The sequence below is a fragment of the Typha angustifolia genome, chromosome 15 (genome assembly GCF_048772165.1).
Source record: "Typha angustifolia cultivar Huaian chromosome 15, ASM4877216v1, whole genome shotgun sequence".
In the NCBI taxonomy this organism is placed as follows: domain Eukaryota; kingdom Viridiplantae; phylum Streptophyta; class Magnoliopsida; order Poales; family Typhaceae; genus Typha; species Typha angustifolia.
This window is the reverse complement of record NC_133253.1, coordinates 2,358,781-2,379,142: the sequence shown is the minus strand read 5'-3', so window position 1 is coordinate 2,379,142 and position 20,362 is coordinate 2,358,781. Positions and strand designations below refer to the sequence as shown.

General features: G+C 37.0%; 2 protein-coding genes across 6 annotated transcripts; both read right to left on the bottom strand.

Moving 5' to 3' along the window:
• Positions 1 to 582: 582 nt before the first annotated feature.
• On the bottom strand, positions 583 to 11,422 carry LOC140778139 (carotenoid 9,10(9',10')-cleavage dioxygenase). The gene is made up of 14 exons (XM_073122705.1): positions 11,134 to 11,422; positions 10,266 to 10,336; positions 9,598 to 9,612; positions 8,364 to 8,475; positions 7,609 to 7,708; positions 7,381 to 7,443; positions 7,012 to 7,122; positions 6,742 to 6,926; positions 6,460 to 6,595; positions 4,785 to 4,902; positions 4,608 to 4,709; positions 3,399 to 3,650; positions 1,636 to 1,747; positions 583 to 846 (listed from the first exon to the last, which is right to left on the bottom strand). The coding sequence occupies exons 1-14, from the start codon at positions 11,368 to 11,370 to the stop codon at positions 817 to 819; spliced, it is 1,644 nt and encodes a 547-aa protein (XP_072978806.1). The 5' UTR covers positions 11,371 to 11,422; the 3' UTR covers positions 583 to 816.
• Positions 11,423 to 15,830: 4,408 nt separating this feature from the next.
• On the bottom strand, positions 15,831 to 20,279 carry LOC140779399 (zinc finger CCCH domain-containing protein 24-like). Of its 5 annotated transcripts, none has more exons than XR_012107338.1 (4): positions 20,049 to 20,279; positions 17,229 to 19,746; positions 16,656 to 16,769; positions 15,831 to 16,221 (listed from the first exon to the last, which is right to left on the bottom strand). XR_012107338.1 is itself a non-coding variant. In XM_073124433.1 (2 exons), the coding sequence occupies exon 2, from the start codon at positions 19,721 to 19,723 to the stop codon at positions 17,489 to 17,491; it is 2,235 nt and encodes a 744-aa protein (XP_072980534.1). In that variant the 5' UTR covers positions 19,724 to 19,746; positions 20,049 to 20,279; the 3' UTR covers positions 16,826 to 17,488. The 5 variants fall into 5 exon arrangements, 1 of the variants encoding a protein (XP_072980534.1); XR_012107337.1 differs by lacking the exon at positions 15,831 to 16,221 and adding an exon at positions 16,957 to 17,058 and having other exon boundaries at positions 16,536 to 16,769; XR_012107339.1 differs by lacking the exon at positions 16,656 to 16,769 and having other exon boundaries at positions 15,832 to 16,221.
• Between the last annotated feature and the right edge of the window lie 83 nt (positions 20,280 to 20,362).

Here is a 20,362-nt window from a genome sequence, read left to right as displayed (position 1 = left end):
ATAGGAATAAATTAAATCTTCTTTAAAACAATTTCTATACAATTTTTTAAAAATTAATTTAGTAATAATTTAAACCTACTATTCTGCTCATAGATTAAACAACACCTAATTATTATTACTAATTTATATCTAATCAAAAATATTTTTATTACTTAATTTAAAATATCATCCATTCTCAATACAAATTCACTATTTTAGTATTGTAATAGCAATTTTGTGTATATTACTCCTTATACTAATATTCACCTAAATAATATAATAACTTTAAATGGATACAAATTTTGGACTGCTACTTAGTATCGACAATGGGTCAGAAAAAGTATTTATAGTGATATTAGCTCTCTTTCTTATAGTATTAAAAATTAGATATTTTTTCTAGAATACGTCTTATTCTAAAAGTGAACGGCCCAATAAACCAACATTCCTTCACTTGGATGTTGATCATAACTGATACAGTTAAGAAGGCTTCAATTCTAATGAGCTACTCAGCTGGAGAAGGTTCAGTGAATGATCTCACATCGAGATCACATAAATCAGATGGAAGGACAGAGAATTGACAGCAAATTTGAGAGGCGCATGATATGAGAAAGTAGATACAATTATGCATTCTGTTGTTCTGGTTAAGATATTATGGGCATATCCAGCTTCCTATATATTAGCTGGTGTCGTAATGGAGTAATTAATAGTAGTTTCAGTCGTTAAAGTAAACAAGCAGGATACAGTGGTAGGAATGAACTGTTGTCCTGAAATACAGTCGATAATTCATAGATTCCTTTGGCATTTTGTGCAATGCGACAAGAAAACCTCTTTGAGCAATCATCCCCCCACTTGTTGCCGGAGTTGTTCCTGCCAAGACAATAAAATTTCTGAATAAAAGCACTCAAGTAAAAGACCATTATTCTTTGGAGCAAGTTCCTTAAACATAAGCATCTCACGACTGCCGGCAAACCTTTGGAACTCCGAACAATAGTAACATAACTAGGTTCACACCACAAACTTGTGAAGAATCACATGGGGTTTAATTAGTGATCTAGTGTGTTCTGATAACAAGATCACAAATCCTTTTGACAGATAACCCTCATACAGATGTTACCAAAACGCAAATGAATTAAAGCAGTCATATTGAGCAGCCAAAGTAGAACTTGTAGGAAGCTAACATGGAGTTGCCACATAAAGCTATTGACAATTACCACCATCAAGGAGAATAACTACCTATGTTCTGAAGCACTTCATATAACATAACTTTCAGAAAGTTTTCAACAGAAGTTAATGTGTACCTTATTGTTAGAATGGTTCATAACTTCATATAATAAATATGCACAAATGACAATGAAATAGCTGGCATATTCAATAACCTGTTGTCATGCTTTCACGTTTTCTATACAAAATGTTCTGTGACTTCTGTCTAGCATTCAGTGAAAAGTTTTATTTTGACTATAAAAAATGTCAAGTTACCAACAATATATCAACAATCAGTAATGGTGTGATCCTTCTGTTCTTTCATATATATATATATATATATATGAGAACAAGTTACCTGTAAGATTTCAAAAAATCCTCGTGATCAAATTGAGATAAAAATAACAAATAGACCAAAATAAATATTACCTAGCTTTTCAAACTCTTTTTACTTACCTCGGTCACAAAAAAGGCGTGGAATCCATATGGCACCCTATTAGGTAGATCCACAACTGCCACAGGATCAGACGACATCGTCTTTGCGTCAATTACATTGATTTCAGATTTCCTTCAAAATGTGGAAGAGATTGTAAGCCAATCCTTTCAACAGGCATTAGATAATAAAATTCAAAATGATCTAAAAAGGCAGATGGTTCCACCAAAACAACTTAAAGAGAAAAACTATCTTAATGTTAATATCAACATGCAAATGTCTTAGGTGCATTTTGACCTTAGAAATGATTTCCGTAATGAACTTAACCCACAAAAACAGCAGCAAGAGTAATGTTTTGCACTCATGCTTCCTTAAATCCAGCATTAGCAAGAGCCTCCAATACATTCTCAAAGTTATTACAGAGCATTTTGCAATACGGGATACAGAACTGTCCTCAATTTCTTTTCAAATATTCTTGAAGTAGAAAATACAAGGAACTCAGCAAACACAGTTGCTTCAAAAGTCTAGAACCTCTAGTTGTATCGTATCACATATCATATCAAATACTTTCTCTATGTATCCAATTTTTTTAAAACAAAAATAAATAACAGATATTCTCGGATAAGGATAGTTAGATATAAAGATAAGTACTATTTGCAACAAAGTTGACCCTAGATGATCTCTATTATGAATTATCTGTAAATTTGAATTTGGAGGGTATCAATATTGGGATTTCATGCCTCAAATGCATAATAAACACATAATGGATCTGTTACGAATCAGATCTAGACCGATCCGGACGTAAGAAAATTATAAAAATTTAGGTAGTGGTAGCCTCGTGAGTTAGGGTTATAATGGCTCTAGTTTTACCTATATCAAAGGTTTGGATGAAAAGATATAAATAAAATATTACATGGATGTCGCAATAAGGTAGAACGGTAATTATCCGATATTGCAGCGATCATTGGAGGGTGGTGGATGGCCAAAGGTGGTGAAGGACAACGTCTGTTGGTAGAAGATGATGGTTAGAGTTTGGGTGCTTGGAAATGTTCTACAATTACGATTTATTCCTATAAAGATAAAGACGATTTAACAGCTATAATAAAAATAGTAAATACGATACTAAAAAAATAACTAAACTCAATTAATTCTCAATGTTTAAATAATTGGATTAATAAACTAAGAAGCTCAGCCCCTCTATATATAGAGGTTGGATATAATAAGTCTTACTCAAACTTAGCCATAAAAGCTTATATGACTCGAATTAGGATTTATCTTAGAGACTTACATGACTTAATTGAACTTAATTGAACTTGCATTAGTTATTTACATGACTTAATTAGACTTGCTTTAAGGGTTTACATAAGCATTAAGTGATTAAAAGATAAATAGATTCAATCCATCGAGCTCAATGTTCTCATGATACAATTCGATCTAACTTTGTTCGCATCAAGATCAATGTTCTTTGATCCTAATTTATGTGTCTAACAATTTGTTATAAATGTCTAACGATGTGCTTAAGTATATAATTTTACAAGTAGTAATAATAATAGTAATTTAATAATATACAAGCTATATATTTTTGTTTGTAGATATAATCATTCCTTGTTTTAAGATTTGTTATATCCACATAGCAATATCGTGTTTTTCGCATCATGCTTCATAGCATTGAGTAAAGTGGCAATCTCTAACTGATAGAATGGATGGGTTACTTTAGAAGGATATATAATGCTATATGAATGATAACACCAGCTATGACTACGAATATGAGAGACAGAGAGAGTACCCAGTGTTCTCATCATGTACAAAGAATATCAAGTACCCATCATCCTCTTCAGCAGTGATGCCAGGGTGGCGAGGGACAAATATAGCCTCTGAACCATATCTACCTGGGCCAAATTCAAAGATGCCTTTCACATTGCCTCCTACTTCAAGCTTCCTTTTGCCACTATCAGGCTCTGCATGCAGATCAAATTTGATGATGCCATTCACCTTTGTAATACTCTCAAATGTTGTGGCGTAGACAAATTGTTGTTTCCTGTTCCAGCAAGAAGACAAATTAAAGAAGCGGAGAAGCATGGATAATGATACTGAACTCTTTTATAGCTAGAAATGTGATATTAACAATGCAAACACACTGAAAAAAAAAAAGACAATATCTAACCATTTTTTTTCTCCTAAATGTAAAATGATCAGTGACAGTAGACTTACTACAAACGGTCATTACCGCTCGCAAAATCCAACTACTTACACTTGTTATTGTGAAATCTTCTTCTACCATTCAAGTCAAGAGCAATTACTTCTTTTGGCTTTTCAGTATTAATTATCTTTTACGGGAGAAAGCTTATCTTATCATTTTACTAATCACTAGTGAGCCGAGGACAGCACATTCTGGATGTTATACAATAGGGGTTTTACCCAGTAATACAAGGTCCAAACTAAACAGAAGAAATTACTAGGTAAATCCCTGCTTTTAATATCATCAACTCACCACCATTTTGATATGGTTCATATCCAGGACATAAGAAGTCCCAAATGGCTGCTACATGGTATTGAAGTGCTTTTCTATTTATTTATTATTATTTTTTTGGTAAGAATATTTAAAAGACTAAAAGATTACATGAGATCACCACCATTTGTTGATAGTGTTGATCACATTGTGGGGTCTACATTGAGGGATGTAGACCTCACAAAAAATGGAAAAATGATAAGAGTTTGCATACTGGGCGAACCAATGAGCAGCACAATTGGCGTTGCAGAAGAGAAGAAATATCATCAAATTAAGGGAAAAGAGAAGGAAAAAAACATTTCATAACAAAGAGCATGTACAGGGAAAAGAGAAAAGAAACATTATAAATAAGGAAAAACAACCAAAGATGTTCCTAATCTAAACAATATCATATTGACTAATCTCTTGTCAAAGAGACCATAATATTGACTAATGTCTTGTCAATGAATGTATACTCCTTCCAATGGTCCAAATTTATGCAAGTACCTTCCTGTATAACTCTCATTGATCCGAGGAAAATCTACAATAGAAACTGATAGTTGCTTCTGAGTAGCAACACCAGTTTTCATGTTGAACCTCATTTCGTATCTGACAAAGAAAGCAATAGTCAGATCTAAAGAATGGAGAAATCAAAATAAAAGCTAAAGAATTGGAAACACATACAGCTCATTTTTAAAATTTTGAAGCTGATCTTTTGTGGTACTATTAACCATGTCCAAATCTGGATTCTCAAGGCGGCAAGTGATCAGAACCACCTCATCGCCTTCCTCCCAAGCATTTGCTAATGAAAAAAACAGAAAATATTCAGATAGCTTGTTCTAGCACATACTGCACATTAAAAAGAATTAGCACGAAGAATACATTCGAGAAGATCTAATTTAACAAATATAGTTAGAGTTCTCGTATCTTACTAATCTAAGGAGTGAGTACGGAGATTTCATCTGCAAAGTTCCCTACCACAATCAAATTAGTTCTTCAACCAAACTTTTCAAAGTTGCACAAAATAAGTGATTCTGCACAAATAGGGCTACTATCTCTAATAATCTCTCTCAATTCCTATCTCTGCATCTCTATTTACATCCTGTTGTTCCCCATTGCTACTGTATTAAATCTTTCTCTGTAATTCTTAATTATAAGCTAGAATCCTATTCAATTTAACTCTTATTTATCTGTAACAAAATGGGTAACCAATTGTCCTTTTTTCTCCAAAGTAAGCAAGTATCCTGTTTTATTCCTCTCTTGAAAACATCAAACCTGGAGTCTTCTTAGAGGTCTTCTGAAATGGACAACTGAAGGTGCATCCATCATTTTCTGAATATCTATTGTTTCAAAAGTTGATTTAGTGCATTTCATTGCAGTTATATTACAAATCCCATTCTTATAGTCGCATAACCCTTTATACTTTACACTCTACATATTGTTCATCATACCAATTAATTTTATCCTTTAACATGTATATTCTTTCACTATTCTCAAAAATATTGTCCACACTACTCAGGCAATGTTTCCTGATTCAAAACCACATGATTTTGTAAAAAGTTTACTCATTAAACCTATAAGCCTAAGAAGTAATATACTAATATGCAGGGATCCTGATAGGAGAAGGATAGTAGGTGAAGTGTTATGTGGGATGAGAGAGAAAATTTACTCACATGAAGCACTGAAAAGTGCCTGTGGTTATATAAAAGAGATAGAATATACATATAACTTAGCAAGAAAATTCATAGATAAACGAAAATATTAATTAACATTGCCTCAGTTAATTGATTTATCTTAGTATAATTTTGATGCCTAGCTAGGGTAAATTTGGCCGTGGATTTGTGCCTCATGAAAACAATAACTGTTAAAAAACAAGGTGTGTTTGTATTCCAAGCCTAATATCATTGATCAGCCAGCCTCTATTAAATAAGAGGTGCCCTACGGCTACAAAGTGAGCATAAACCTATACAAAGAAAGTAGATCAATCAGCATAAAGCTATACAAGGAAAGTAGATCAATGAGCACAAATCTATACAAGAAAAGTAGATCAATCTGCATATCCACATTTTCGGAGAATATATTTGGCAATCATCTAATTCTTAATATATAGCAGAATCGATGACAATAATTGCTGTGATGAAAAACTATGACAGCAAAAGGTAAAATAATTCAAAGCATCAGACTAGAAGTAATAGAAACGGCTCAAACAAAGAGCCAATTAATAAAGTATCAGTTAGATAGGTTGATTATTTTTAAACCATGATATTAAGATTTGTAATCTCTTCTGATACTTGTTTTGCACAAGTATATGAATTAGTAGTTCTGAAAGCTTCCTGACGAGAGAAAATGAGAGAATCACCATTATGAAATATGAAACAATTTGGAAGCTCAAACCATCTAATAAGCTGATCATCCTTTGCATATCGTGGAAGTACCCCAAAACGAGCTTTCTTTGTGGCATCAAAAGTGAAGATTAACTTCCCCTTTACCATTTCCTGAAAATATATATATGATCCACGGAGTTTGACATAGATTAATAGCTTTTGTTAACCATCACAGGCCAATAGAGTATTAGACAGTAGCTATAGTTGGTTCTAGCATAGTCCTATGAAAACAGAACAAATATATGATAGTTCAGCACCTGTGGACGGAAAAGTAAAGGCAGGTCCATGAAGATGGCATAATTTTCCGTGATGGCAAAGTCATGCATCATAACAGGATCTGGTATTGTTATTGGTACAGGATCAAGCATGACACCGTCCTTAGTAATGACCCGATAAGTGACATAGGGAGGTGTATGTGAATACCCAAAGGTGAACATTTCATCTGAAATCAGGGATAAATCTAAGATTAAAAGTGTTATCCTATTATTTAGGATTAATAAAAAGATGGTTTGTGGCTTCTGTCGCACCAGTGAATGGATCAACCTTTGGATGAGCACTGAATGGATGTGCCAGCCTCTTGTCATAATCCAGCATTCCAAGAGTTTGCAGGTCTCCATCTTCCATAACTTTAATAACATCTGTGGGATATAGTAAAGGAGTTTGCATTATAAGTAACTAATGAATAGTCCTGAAGTAGAACAATTCATGATGCACTAACTTTACCTACAACTGAAGGAACAGAAGTAACTTTTTACTGGTAGATATAGCTTTAACTGACTATGAGAAAATTCCATGGCCAAATTAGATACAAATTAACTGGCAAGGAGGTAGAAAAGTAAAATACGTTTGATAAAAAAAAGTTCTTCAAAATATTGCAGTCTATGTAGACAACTTACAAGGCTTATCTGCTTCTTGCAAAGCCAGAAGTTTACCATGATGATATATAAGTGCTGTATTACCTGAAGGCAAGATCGATAATTTAGTAATAACAATGATAAAGCTTGCTCCAATCAAGCGACATACTGATGCATATTTTGATCCTCAAAAGATTTTGTGATTTCTCCACACAAAACTTAATCTATATTAGCTAATGGTCTTTCAACAATAAGGAAAAAGAGAACTACCTGTCCCGTTTCCATATGACATATCCAATACTTTCAGTTTTGCTCGAAGAAGTTGCATTTGAACCATAAATAACCCAAACAATCCCTTAAGGTCTCCAATCTGCCCCATTGTGAAAGCACCATTTAAGTGATTTCAATATCGACATCACATAACAGCTGTCAACTGAAACTAATTTTGCATTCGAATAGCATAACTTGAAAATCTTGACAGGTGTAGATAATGAAGATGATTTACATTATTCTTTTTGCTAATGTCCACCATAAAGTTGAAAAGATGAACAATATCAACAAAGAAATGCAGAAACAAACACCACACTAAGGATGCCATCAAGGAAATTGAGGAATAGACTCACTCCCCAATCCAAAAAGAAGGATGAAAAGGTTCAGAAGGATATTTCACTAGTATTTGATTAAAATTGTTTAGTAAGGACACCATTTGAAACCTGAATCATCATTTTGAAGAATGTTTATAAGAGCAGCTTTATAGGATAACTTAGCCATGCTACACAAGAGCAATACTGGTAGCATAAGATGAGTGTAAGATATAAGTTAGGTATCTGAAGAAAACAAATAATTTGACAAAGTTAAGGAATAATTCTACCTCCTAAATATTCAAAAGGTTCATAATGTTATGATGAAACAATGTCTACCATGTTGAATTATGAAAGCAAACTCTTTAGGTTAAGGAAAACAGCAAAACAACCTGAGGATTCATTAGAAAGCATGTAGCTGATTGTATGAGCTAACAAGTTTACCTTCATAAACTTCGGTCCACCAAAATATTCTTCTTGCTTAAGTCGTGAGGTTTTCACATAGCGTGAAACATAAGTTGCTTTTCCATCTTTAATTCGCATGCCATGAATCATTCTGCAACCATTTAGAAATTATCAGTTGTAATTTAGTAGTTATAATTCAGAGACTAGCTATCAACTTATTACAAATCAGTGTCATATATACCGGCATATTCTGAAATAATTGAATTCCCGGATGCAATAGTAGCTAACATATAAGAAAATCTAAAGCCTTCACAAAAATGAATTCTCCAGTTGACTCACACAATAATACACTTTTCGTTCTTGAATGAATTCCGCAAGGAACTATAAAATTTAAAAGATTGCTGTAGTCACAGTATAGCTTAATTATGTGGTCCTGCAAAACGAGGGTGCCCTAATGCACAAGGCTCCCACCTATACAGGTCAGAGAAGAGAAGATAAATACAGCCTTAGTCTCATTTCTAAAAAGGTTGTTTACATGACTTGAAGCCATGGAAGCATGGGTACCATCACACCACATGATGCCCTTCTATGTGGTACAAGCAATCACTGTTAAACTTTCTGTGGACAGATCTAGTTAACTTTAAACCTAGCTCTCAATTTTGATAATTGAGATTTTGTTGAACATGTAATATCGATCATTAAACAGGAAAAGGAAAAAAGAATTACACAGTATCATGGACACGTTATGTACGTGAAAATATAGTGGAGAGGTAATTGCGATGACTTAAAGCATGGATAAAATGAAATACAATAGAGATTGGTTCAACCAATCAGATATCTCTTCTCCCCCAAAAAAATCTATGAAAACCCTGCCTTTCATGGATTTGATGTGCCAGAAAGTACTAGAGGTTGTTGGGAGTCTATTTCTGCTCTGAGAGTGCAGCATTTTTCGGTAATCATAAAGAATATGAGAACATTTAAGTAATTTTAAACTGAAAGTTGGCATTTCCTACTAACCAACAAACAGTACCAGAAAAATGATGGAAGTATTGATATTTATAATTAGCATAAATTTACATATTCTAGCGAGATTAAACCGGACAATGCATAGGAAGTAGAGATTCCAGAAGATTTATTAGCTATAAGGATAATTTATTTTACAAGTAATCATAACTCTATGCAGCTTATAGCATCTATAAGGCATGAATAGCTATGACTAATAATCTACAACCAGATGTTAAGTTTCTTCAGCAGAAAGTTGTAGAATACGCACCCATCCCCATCAAACCTGCACAAGATGATAAAAATGTCTAAATTAGCCATACCATTTTGAAAGAGCTTGCAAAAAGAAACTTTCTCTCAATGCATTTGTTCTTGCTAACAGTATTTACTGTATATAGAAAGTAACTTGCTCTTTTATTCCAGTTACCTGGCAAACTAATTAAAGTAGGTTTGATAAATAGTGAGTGGTACAACAACAACAACAAAGCCTTCAATCCCAAGTACTTGGGGATGGCTAAGACATGACAGATAGTAAATACATCTATACAATCTAGTAGATTTAACTCTCTAAGTTTCTTTGAATAATAGACACTAGACAACCAACAATTTTACCTATGTAATAAGTCATGAGTTTCGCTTTAACAGAATTAGGATCTATACTTTGTTCACCAACTGCAGAAGTTCAATAATTGAGTAGGAATGCAATATGCAGAATTTGGTAAAACTCAGAGAAAATGGTTTACTGGATTTCTTAGAAATCTCAGAAATTACTTGTGAAGTATGCAAAAATAATATTTTCAGGTAAACTCATAAGTCCATGATTAATTGGATAAACTCTCAATAAGTCAACAAGTAAACCAACTAGGTAAGGAAGAACCAAATCTGTTTATTTCACAGAATTCAGGAAAGACAAAGTAAAATGATGGGAGGTTTTCATACCAATGATATCCAGCTACTGGAACGAACTTTGGATTTGGTCCAACTCTAACAAACTCCCCATTCAAGCATTCCTGTCAAGCAGAAACTGCAACGTAAGTATATATCCAAAAAATATATATATATTTAGTCTATTCTGCAAGTAAAAGATCAAATAATGCAACAAAGAGCATAAAGTGGTTTCTTCAGTCAGCAACCCAAACTATTTATTACCACAGGAAAACAAAACTAATTAACATTGTGAAAAAGGCTAAGCAGAGGAATTATAAAGCTTTCTTTTTCTATTAAGGTTATAAGATTAGAGAAAATTACTCGGATGTAACAGATTCCAAAGGAAAGTGCAACAATATGAGAGAATATTCAACAATTTACATGCTGAAGTAAAACCAAATAATGCTACTTAAATGAAACAAATTCATGGTAAGGTCAGAGAATCAATTTCAACAGTATGTACAATAACCCAAAAAAAAAAAAAAAATCAGCCCTCTTGCAGCGGTAAGCATGACACAAAATTCCACCAATAAGGGTTTTGGGAAGGGTAGAGTTTTCTCATCAGTACTAGTCCTGTCGTCGATAACCTGTTTCCATTCTGACTCAGAAATAATTAATCGTCGAGAACAAAATTCCTCCTAAACCCAGAAATAATTCGGAGATGTAACCTAAAATTGGAAACTAAAAGACAAGGAAAACTAACAACAGCCGCAGTAAAGACCTACGAGGGAAGAAGGAGAAATCAGCGCAATAACTACACTAGTAACAACTTAACAACAGCAGCAGCAGCACTAGCAACTAAGCCACCACAAATCGGCAAAAATTGAGAAAATTTTCAGAAATTTCCAAGAAACCAATTGATTGGAAAAAAAATACTCACCGGAAGGGAGCCACGGACGGGGAGGTCGGCGCAAGGAGGGGTCTCGTCGCGGACAGGGGCGTAGTTGCCGGAGAGGTAGTATTGTGGCTTTGAGGAACCGTGCCCAAAGTAAACCAGAACCTTCTCGATCAGGTCGACCGTCCGAGAAGCCAAACCCTTCCTCGGACTCGGTTCCACCGCCACGATGCCCCGCTGCTTCTCCTCCTCCTCCTCCTTCGCCTTCGCCTCCGCACCCATTGTTCGTTGCTTGTTCCGTCTCTTCCGTGCTGCTCCGGGTCGGATTGGATTAAATCAGGAGGATATATAATACGAGAGGCAGCGCGGCCATGCATTTCTCTCTGTCGTTACTCGTGACGTAGATTTCTTCTGTCCTTTTATTTTTGAATTAAATGGGGTTGATTGTTGAGCCCACAATCCTCCCTACATACATACAATACATAGATTGAGTAATTTACATAATAGATTGAGTCGTCTACTCTAAGTTTAAGTCTTGAGTCAACTCATCAAACTATCAAATACTACTATAGTGAGCTCTTGACCAAACTAACTCTCTTCCAAAACTTTTTTATCAGAATAGAATAGACTATCATCAAGTTTATTTACTAAACAGGGTCTAATTTACTGTAGCCCCGATAAAAACGTTGAGCTGATCAGTGTTTTTTTCTCGGCAAAAATTCTTATCAATTTAGCATTTTCATCTGATTCTAAAACGCTGAACGTTTTATGTATATAAATTTTCTTAATTTAATCTTTCAGTAATTTAGAAAAAGAATTATCCAACGATAAAAACACACCGAACTGATTAGCGTTTTTAAAAATATCGATCAATTCAAGGGTAGTCTATTTTAATTTTTAAAAAAAATTAAAAATGAGGCTATTTTGGTCAAATACTCCTACTATAGTTGGTACGTATAAAATGGGCGTGATTGATCAGCGACTAGTATTACAGTAAGAGTGCATTTCATAACCTTTTTTTTTTACACGTCTATTTCATCTAGAAACTTAGATATAGAAATTAGCTACCCAAATAAAAATATATAAATGTCACAAAGAAATATATTATCTCTAAATAAAATTTCCAACTTAAGTCACTTTCTAAATAAGCACTAGAAAACGATGCGTTAAAATTTCTCCTATATGATTTCTAAACCAAAAATGAAACTAACGCTTATTTTAGTGAAACTGATTCAATAATCAAATATATTTTAATCTTTTTTTATGCTAATTAAATTCACTCTCTAAATAATTTCGATACTTAGCCTCAAACCAAACAAATAAATTTTGAAATATATTATAAGCGTTAAAATGTGCCAAGAGATGGCCTGGTGGCCACGTAGATTAATAAGCACCCCTAGTGTTCGGGAAATTTATTAAAATTTATCTTAAGCATCGTGGCTTCTCACCTATTTATAATTTACACCCTGGATTTTAAAATATTAATCCATCGAATTATTTTTTTTATTAAATATATACAAAAAAGTATCATGTTATTTAAAGTTCTCATATGCATATAAGATTTTAGTATTAATCTAATCCAAAATATTTTCCACACATATAGGTTAAAAAAAGAGTTTGACTTGTACATATTTTTATTACCGTTTACATCCTACTAATGAAATTTTATTTCTAAGTCTTAAAAAACACTATAAATTCTTTTTAACCCGAAAGGAATTGAATTTTTTTTATAATTTTAAAGCATCTAAATTACCTCTCGTCGAAGTATATTACTACATAAAACTAATTAATCACAAGATAGAAGTATTTTTATCCCATTTTGCACTATTTATCCTTTTCGGTAATAAGTTGGCTCAAAGTTTGTAATTAGTATATATATATATATATAAATTAGAAGGGTATAATAGTAGAAAAGAAACTTTGAGTTGTATCCATGCAAATGAGAGGAGAGTGTGCCTTAATTTGAGATAAGTGTCAGATAAACTCAAGATTATCTTCACACTAGAAAAGAACAAAAAGGAAAAAGAAAGATAGCTAGACAATAGAGGAGAGGCCACAACTCTATGATCATTCCAATGAGTGTGATTTCATAGTGGACTTTAGACGTACACGTGTTCAACTAGTATACCTACCAAATTTGTAATCGTATGAGATGTATTTTCCATACAATAGTCATGTAGTGTCTTGTGGATTGAGTTGGGCTCGTTAGGTTGAACATATTTATTATAGTATTGGTTGTTAATTATTTTAAAAAAAATTATTGGGGAGATTGGGCTCGCTAGGTTGAACATATTTATTATAGTATTAGCTGTTGATTATTTTTAGAGAATTTTTGACATTAGGCTAGTGTGGTATAATATCTAGCTAATAATATTCGGATGGCGGAACATAAGAGTAGTCTTTATCAAGTCGTTCGGATGCCCAACCAACGTTATTTAAACGTCACAATCTGAAAGCAACAAAACGTCAAGAAGTTAACATCTCAATTTCACCGTCCAATAGCATTCGAAAGCCCAAATTTGAGAGTGTATATTTAAATTGTCAACAAAGCGTTCGAGCATTCAACACCAAGATCATTTCATTTGAGAGTTAATTTAAATATTTTTAAGTTTTGTGCCGACCTTTAAATATATGGAAGATAATCACTTTGTGATTATTGAATATTATTATTATTTTATTACCTTCTTCCTCGTCTACCTGCTCAATCTCATTCCCCCCCCCCCTTGTCTCTCATTCCCCCCCTTGTCTCTTCAATACCTAGTCCAGTAGAGTCGACCATCTTCTCTTGATCGTGAACTGTTTATAATCCTCGTAATGGATGGATATACTTTAATAGCCGACCTAAAATGCATAACAAATCTGTTGCAAGAACTCCTAGCCAAATCCAGGCCCAAGTTTGTGGGCCGAAGCCATCCCAACCCGGCCCAATTGCCCATGAAATAGATTTGCGGATCGTTTGCAATTCGAGGCACTTGGAACTCCTCCATAGGCTGCATCGCATAGTTATCCTCGTCAGAGGTAAATACTACGATACATCTTCGTATACAACAAATAGGGAGTTAACTGCAAAAGTATGGGAGACGTTACTAGATATCTTATTTCATTCAATCCTCAAACATGACCTGATGCAAGAGTGTTAACAAAATATAACATAAAGCATAACAAAGATACACGGAGAGAAGAGGTTAGTTCTCTTAAAACTGCCTCCTATGAAGAGAAATATAGAACCCAACACTGGTCTCTAATGAGTCATTATTTTCACAAGTGAAGTCATGTAGCTGAAATCCTCCCTACCTGGCAGCAGCACAGGAAGAACAAATTTCCACAACTACCAACATTCATGGAAGGGAAGGGAATTAATTTGTTACTACCCGCATCCATACGTCAAAGGTACGCGTTATTCCACTCAAAAATTCCAGTACTGCTGTTACCATTCTTATGTCATGAGCTGCACCATTTATTAGAGTTTGGTACGGCTTCCCTCCTCCATGGCCGCCACTAGTATCAAGTGGGCATCAACTTGCCGACACCGGCAAATTTCCAAGGTTAGCATTCGATTCGGGAGAAGATTTCCAAGGCTGAGCAAATTTCCAAGATTCGTATCCTGTCAAATATTTGTGAGTGTGGAAAGAGGAGCGAAGGAATTGAATTGATTAATATGCAAGCAACAAAGAGATATATTATCCCAAAAGTAGCAATTCCACTAAGCCTATTTCCCGTCACAAAATTGTAGTTATCCAATAAATTAACAGTATAAATAACTGGTAGAATCGATGTGATTCATTGCGGATTACTCTTCGTTAACAGTCAAGGCCTTATTAATGTGAACCACAAGGGATCAATCAGGCCCCAACTATTATCCACTCCCATAGAACGTAATATATTGAAAAGCGATTGACATATATAAAAAATCTTACCCCAAACCAACACAAAAAAAAGATAGAAAAAGAAAAGGAAAAAAAAAAAAAGAGTCACTGGCGTTCTTTTGAGTGGATGACCGAAGCAGTTCGATGGTAGTCCGCCTCAGAAACCACAAAAGGATAATCTATTCCAAGCTCCATAAGGTGAACAGCGGATAAAGTCCAGTCTCCGAGATCTCTTGGCGATCACACAGCACCATCATTAAAAATTAAAATCGAAAGAAAAGAAAAAGAAAAGGCATGGCAGTGAATTCGTGAGATTGGAGCCATCACGAATAGAATAATTCTGAATCGAGATAAGGGGGTCACTGTCCCAGGCTCTCTTATCCATCACAATTCACAGGACGCGAATAAGATGCGGGTTAATTAATATGGCGTTTGTTGTATTTGTATTTTGGTTTGCCACCTCGAACACCCACAGAAGAACCTCCACCATTACTACCACGAATGCGACAGCCACAAGCAAAAACCCCGAAACCACGCTGATTGCGACGGCCGTTCTATTAACCCCACAAATCCCAAAGAAGTTGATGCAAGTTGGTGTGGAGGAGCATCTCGGTTAGGGCTCAAATGTCATAGTCCTGACCAAGAAGTAGGTGGCCACTTTTATGTACTGCAACGCCACTTACTTTAAAAGGTGTGATTTTTTTTCCTCCCCCCTCTTCCTTCTTTTCCTTCACTACGTACTATTATAGAGGGGTAAAAGTTTAATTTAACCTTTTGTTATCATTTTATCTTTCCTGGAGTACTTCATAAAGTAAACTCAAATTTGGGACATCTTTATAATATTTTCGAATTTTATTAATAGAGGATACCATTAGACAAAACATGTTGTACCGAATATTGAGGTTCTTAATGGTAAGCAAATAGGAATGAGATGCCAAATGATATCTTACCAAATCTTAGACTATTTTCCTATCGCATAAGTGAGCAGTGGATTAGACAGTGAAAGAAATGATGCTCTGAACAAGGAAACTGTAACATGATAGGCAAGTCGTCATGGGTACAGATGGAAACCTGGTACCTCACTGCATAACTCAGAGCAAGTTGTGATAGTACTGCCACAGGGATTAATTTATGCACCATCACCCTGCCATGAGTATATTTAAGTGAGTTTAAAGGTGGAATAAGTCTTCGACATCCTATCCATGATTGGAATATCCAAGCTTTGCATCAGACGAGCTCATCCAAAATCTCAAGCACTCATCAGTCCCTGACCATCCAGGACTCAACCCATTTAGAAATGAACACCTTCAGATGGAAAGAAAAAAAAAATCACAGAAAACCGAGTCGTCCAAGACACAGATAGGTAAGAGTATAATATTGTAGAATGAACATTAAGGAAACTGAACCTAATTTTATACCAAGATCTTAGATAACTACTAAACCTGCAATCTTAAATAAACCACAATAAAACAAAAGGTTTGAACTATAGCAGACCAAAAACATTCAATCGGAGACTAGGGATCCTAAAGTAGATAATCTGACCAATAATATCATCATTTGATTCCTAAAGAAAACCCAAACTGCTCAATAATGAATATGGCATTAGGCAGTAAATAAATCCAACTCATGTGCATGATTACAAAAATAATACCATAATCAAATCCATCTAAACTTCCAATTGGGTCCTTAATTTGGGATTACCGGCATCTGCAGCTTTCTTAAGATGCAAGCATTGACTGCTTCACGCGCAAAGGTTACTATAACAACAAACATACACTGCAGCGCTGGGGCGAACAATTTTTTTTTAAAAGATATCTGAAAACAAAGCGAAGAAATAATAATTAAAGGAGACAAAAGTAACACAGACAAAGTAACACAAAGAAATTATGTACTGACATAATACCAATAGTGAAGTTTGTTTCTATGTTACATCATACAGAGACCTTAGTCACCATCTGACCAAGACATCAGGTCTAACAAGAAATACAACTAATTAAATTACCTAATCAAAGGCAAGCATAGACCTTAACCAACATGTCTTTCCATGCTTTGCAGAGAACTGAGCAGAGGGCTCATTACTGAGGGTACTCCACCCTCCGTTTAGCTACCAAATTAAATCCCATACTCTAGTTAGCATTTATGTCATGATTAACAAATGGACAATGTTAAGAGAAGAGTAAGAAATTACAACACTTTGGACATATGAATAAAGATAAGTCTTTGGAGATTAACATAAAGAAGCAAAAAATTTCCAGAACAGTAGAGTAAATATACCTGGGAAAGCCTTGAAATCACCCAGATTAATTCTCTCCACTTCTTCATCCTTTGTCTGAACTACTCTTGAAGTAATAAGATATAATTTTCCTAACGAAAATGAATCTCTCAAATATTACCACCTTCAGCTATTCCCTTCCTCCATGACCCTCCCAACAAACCAAAAAATATTATTTACTAAACAGTCAATAGCTACTAGTAGTAGCTCCTCTTGATACTCAGGTAAATATTTTTTCTCTTCATTTCATTTTCTTCAGTTACTAAACTACCATCTGATTTAGCTCCATCTGATCAAGCCATGCCCCAAGAACAGCAGCCTGTTCATGTCCTTCCAGTTGAGAACTTGAATTTGAACCCTCACTGCCACCACGACCACCAGCTCCAGCAAGTATTGGTGCCGAGGGTCCACCTGAAGTCACTGCTGCTGCAGAGCCGGCTAACTTCTCAGGTGGAGATTCCTTCACCAGTGAATGCACCCACGAAAGGTCTGGCTCCTCTGAACCACACCGCAGCTCAAAGGATGATGACCGACGGAGCGGACCCAACTCCTCACTACTCACGCCCCAATCCACTGCTCCTGTGGGTGATCCCCACTTGGGCATGGATGAGTTTACAGGAGAACCCACCATCAGGGGCGTGCCAGAACCAAGATCACGGGAGCTAAGACTCCTTAAAGTCTGCTGTTGATGTTGTTTCTCCCTCTGGGCAAGCACAAGAAGGCGAGAATTCATAGGAGAAGCCGGCTCCATGCCACGGGGAGACATCCGGCTAGGTGGGGAGATCCCAAGTGAGGCCTGCAAGAGAGATGGGTGTCCTGGATGCTGCTGTGAATCAATGGCTTTTGGTGAGAAGACATTAGTATTGATAGGTGAGGCAAGGCTTTGTTGCTGCTGTTGGTATTGGTTGAGTATAACAGCTTTGTGAGATGGTGAAAAGATAGTCCCCTGATCAGAGTTATACCTTGGTGAGAAGGCCATCTCGGCAGAGAAAAGATCATCAAGATTTGAAGGGGTCAGGGTCTTGGTCCGAGCCACACGATTACCAGCCGAGGAACCAAGACGGGAGTAGCATAGCTCATTAAGCAGCTGGGCATCAAGATCCGGCATTACAGATAGGTCATCCACTGGCATGTCTCTGGCACTGAGAGATGTACGTAACCTGCTTGATTGGAGATTGCTACCTGGAAGATGCAGTGTGGGCACGTTCTGCTGTGACCATCCCAGGGAATGACCCATTCCATTGGCCGACGGTGAGATGGGCGGCGTGAAGGGCGACATCATCGCAGCCGAGACAGCCGATGGGGATCCAGGCATTAATCCCATTGCCACCGCCATATCCATCGCTGCAGAGGTGGCTGACCGTGGAGATGGCACAGCAGAGCCGGTTGAGACATACAGCGGACGGAGCTCCTCATTGGTGTGGGCAAAGAAGCAGACTCGTCGGTTACAGCTTGTCCCGTCCTTGCACAGCCGAGTGCGATACTGTGCTGGATGGAGCCAACACTCAAAAACCCCGTGTGCATACTCGCACATGTCCCCCCTCCTGCATGCCCCCTTGCGGAACTCCGGGCAGGGGACACAGCTGTAGTGGTACTTCCTCGGGTCACGCCGGCGTGCGTTCTCGCCAGGATGGACGAATGGACACTCAGTCCAATCATGCGAGTAGGCACGGGAGCATGGGCGGACTTTGAACGAGAACATGCGGAACTCATCAGTGGCATAGATGCTGTTCTTGATGTCAGGTAATGAAGGGTCAACTGGATACTCTCTCTTTTCAGACACCATGCCCTGGGGGAGATCAGCAAACTTGTTCGTCATCATCATCGGCGATAAGGCCAGATCAGCAGAAGGCAGCCCTTCTTCATTGGGAGAGGAGGAAAGTGGTGGAGAACTCGAGCCCGTCGTGAAGCGAAGAGCAACCTCGTTGTAGTTCTTCCTATCATCATCATCTGCAACTTTTGAGCTGCCAAGGAGTTCTTGGAGAGCAATCTTGACATCAATCAACTTCGGCGGCACGACAATCACGTCAGCTGGGCGGTGTCCATTGGCGTCCAGAGCATTCAAATCCGCGCCGGCAGAGAGCAGTAGCTTCACCGCAACGGCGGCGTTCGCAGAGCCGCCAGATGCCGCGCAGTGGAGAGCGGTGGTGTTCTCGGGTCCGCAGACGCGATTAACGTCGACGACGGACAGCGAGAGGATGAGGGCAATGACGTCGAGGCTACCATACGTGGCGGCGACCATCAGGGGCGTACGATGCTCCAGGACCACACGATTAGATCCCTTCTTGCGGCCGTACCATAGCCCGACCTCGTCGACCTCCGAGGAGTCCCGTTCGAGGGACCGACGGAATCCGTCGACGTCGTTGTCGGCCGCGAGCTCGAGGAGGCTCGTCGAGGAGTTATCGTCCGTTTCTACGGATAAGTTGCGGTTTACCATATCGTTGTCGGCGCTGTGGGTTTCGACGGAGGGCTTTATCCGCTCCGGTCCACCGCACATGCTTCTTCTCGGCAGAGATCGGCCTGCCAATTCCATTTATAGAAATTAAATGGGTGATCTCCGGTATCGGCGGATGTCGAAAGTATTTGGAGAAATAGAAGGGGAGAAATGGAAAATTTCGGCGATTTTGTAAAGTTTCGGATTTGTTGTCAGATTTTTCGGCAGAACAACTGGGAAATCAGTGGAAAAGGAGCAGGACTGAGAAGTCCACTGATTTAAAACTATATTGATGAAAACTTTCAAGATAACTAAAATTTTAGGGGGAAAAGAGGAGCGAGGAAATCCAAATCTCAAAGCAATGAGCAGAAGGGATCAAAGCACTTACCGGCTTTGCAAGATGATGGAGCAAAAATCACCTAAGGGACGAGCAAAATCGCCATGGCAAACCCCAAGTCGGCGAAAAAGTGTCTCCGATCCCTAAGAAAAATGGCGATCGCCGGGAAGAACTCAAGAAACCATCGAGATTTCTACCGGAAAGGAGGGCAAGGAGAGATGGGGAGGGGGAAAGGAAGGAGAAAGGAGAGGAAAAGGCTTTTGGGTTCTCTCTTTAACGTCTAAAATTAGAAAATAATAATAATAATAATAATAAATAATAATTGAAATGAAACGCTCGCTTGGATGGGTGACGACTGACACATT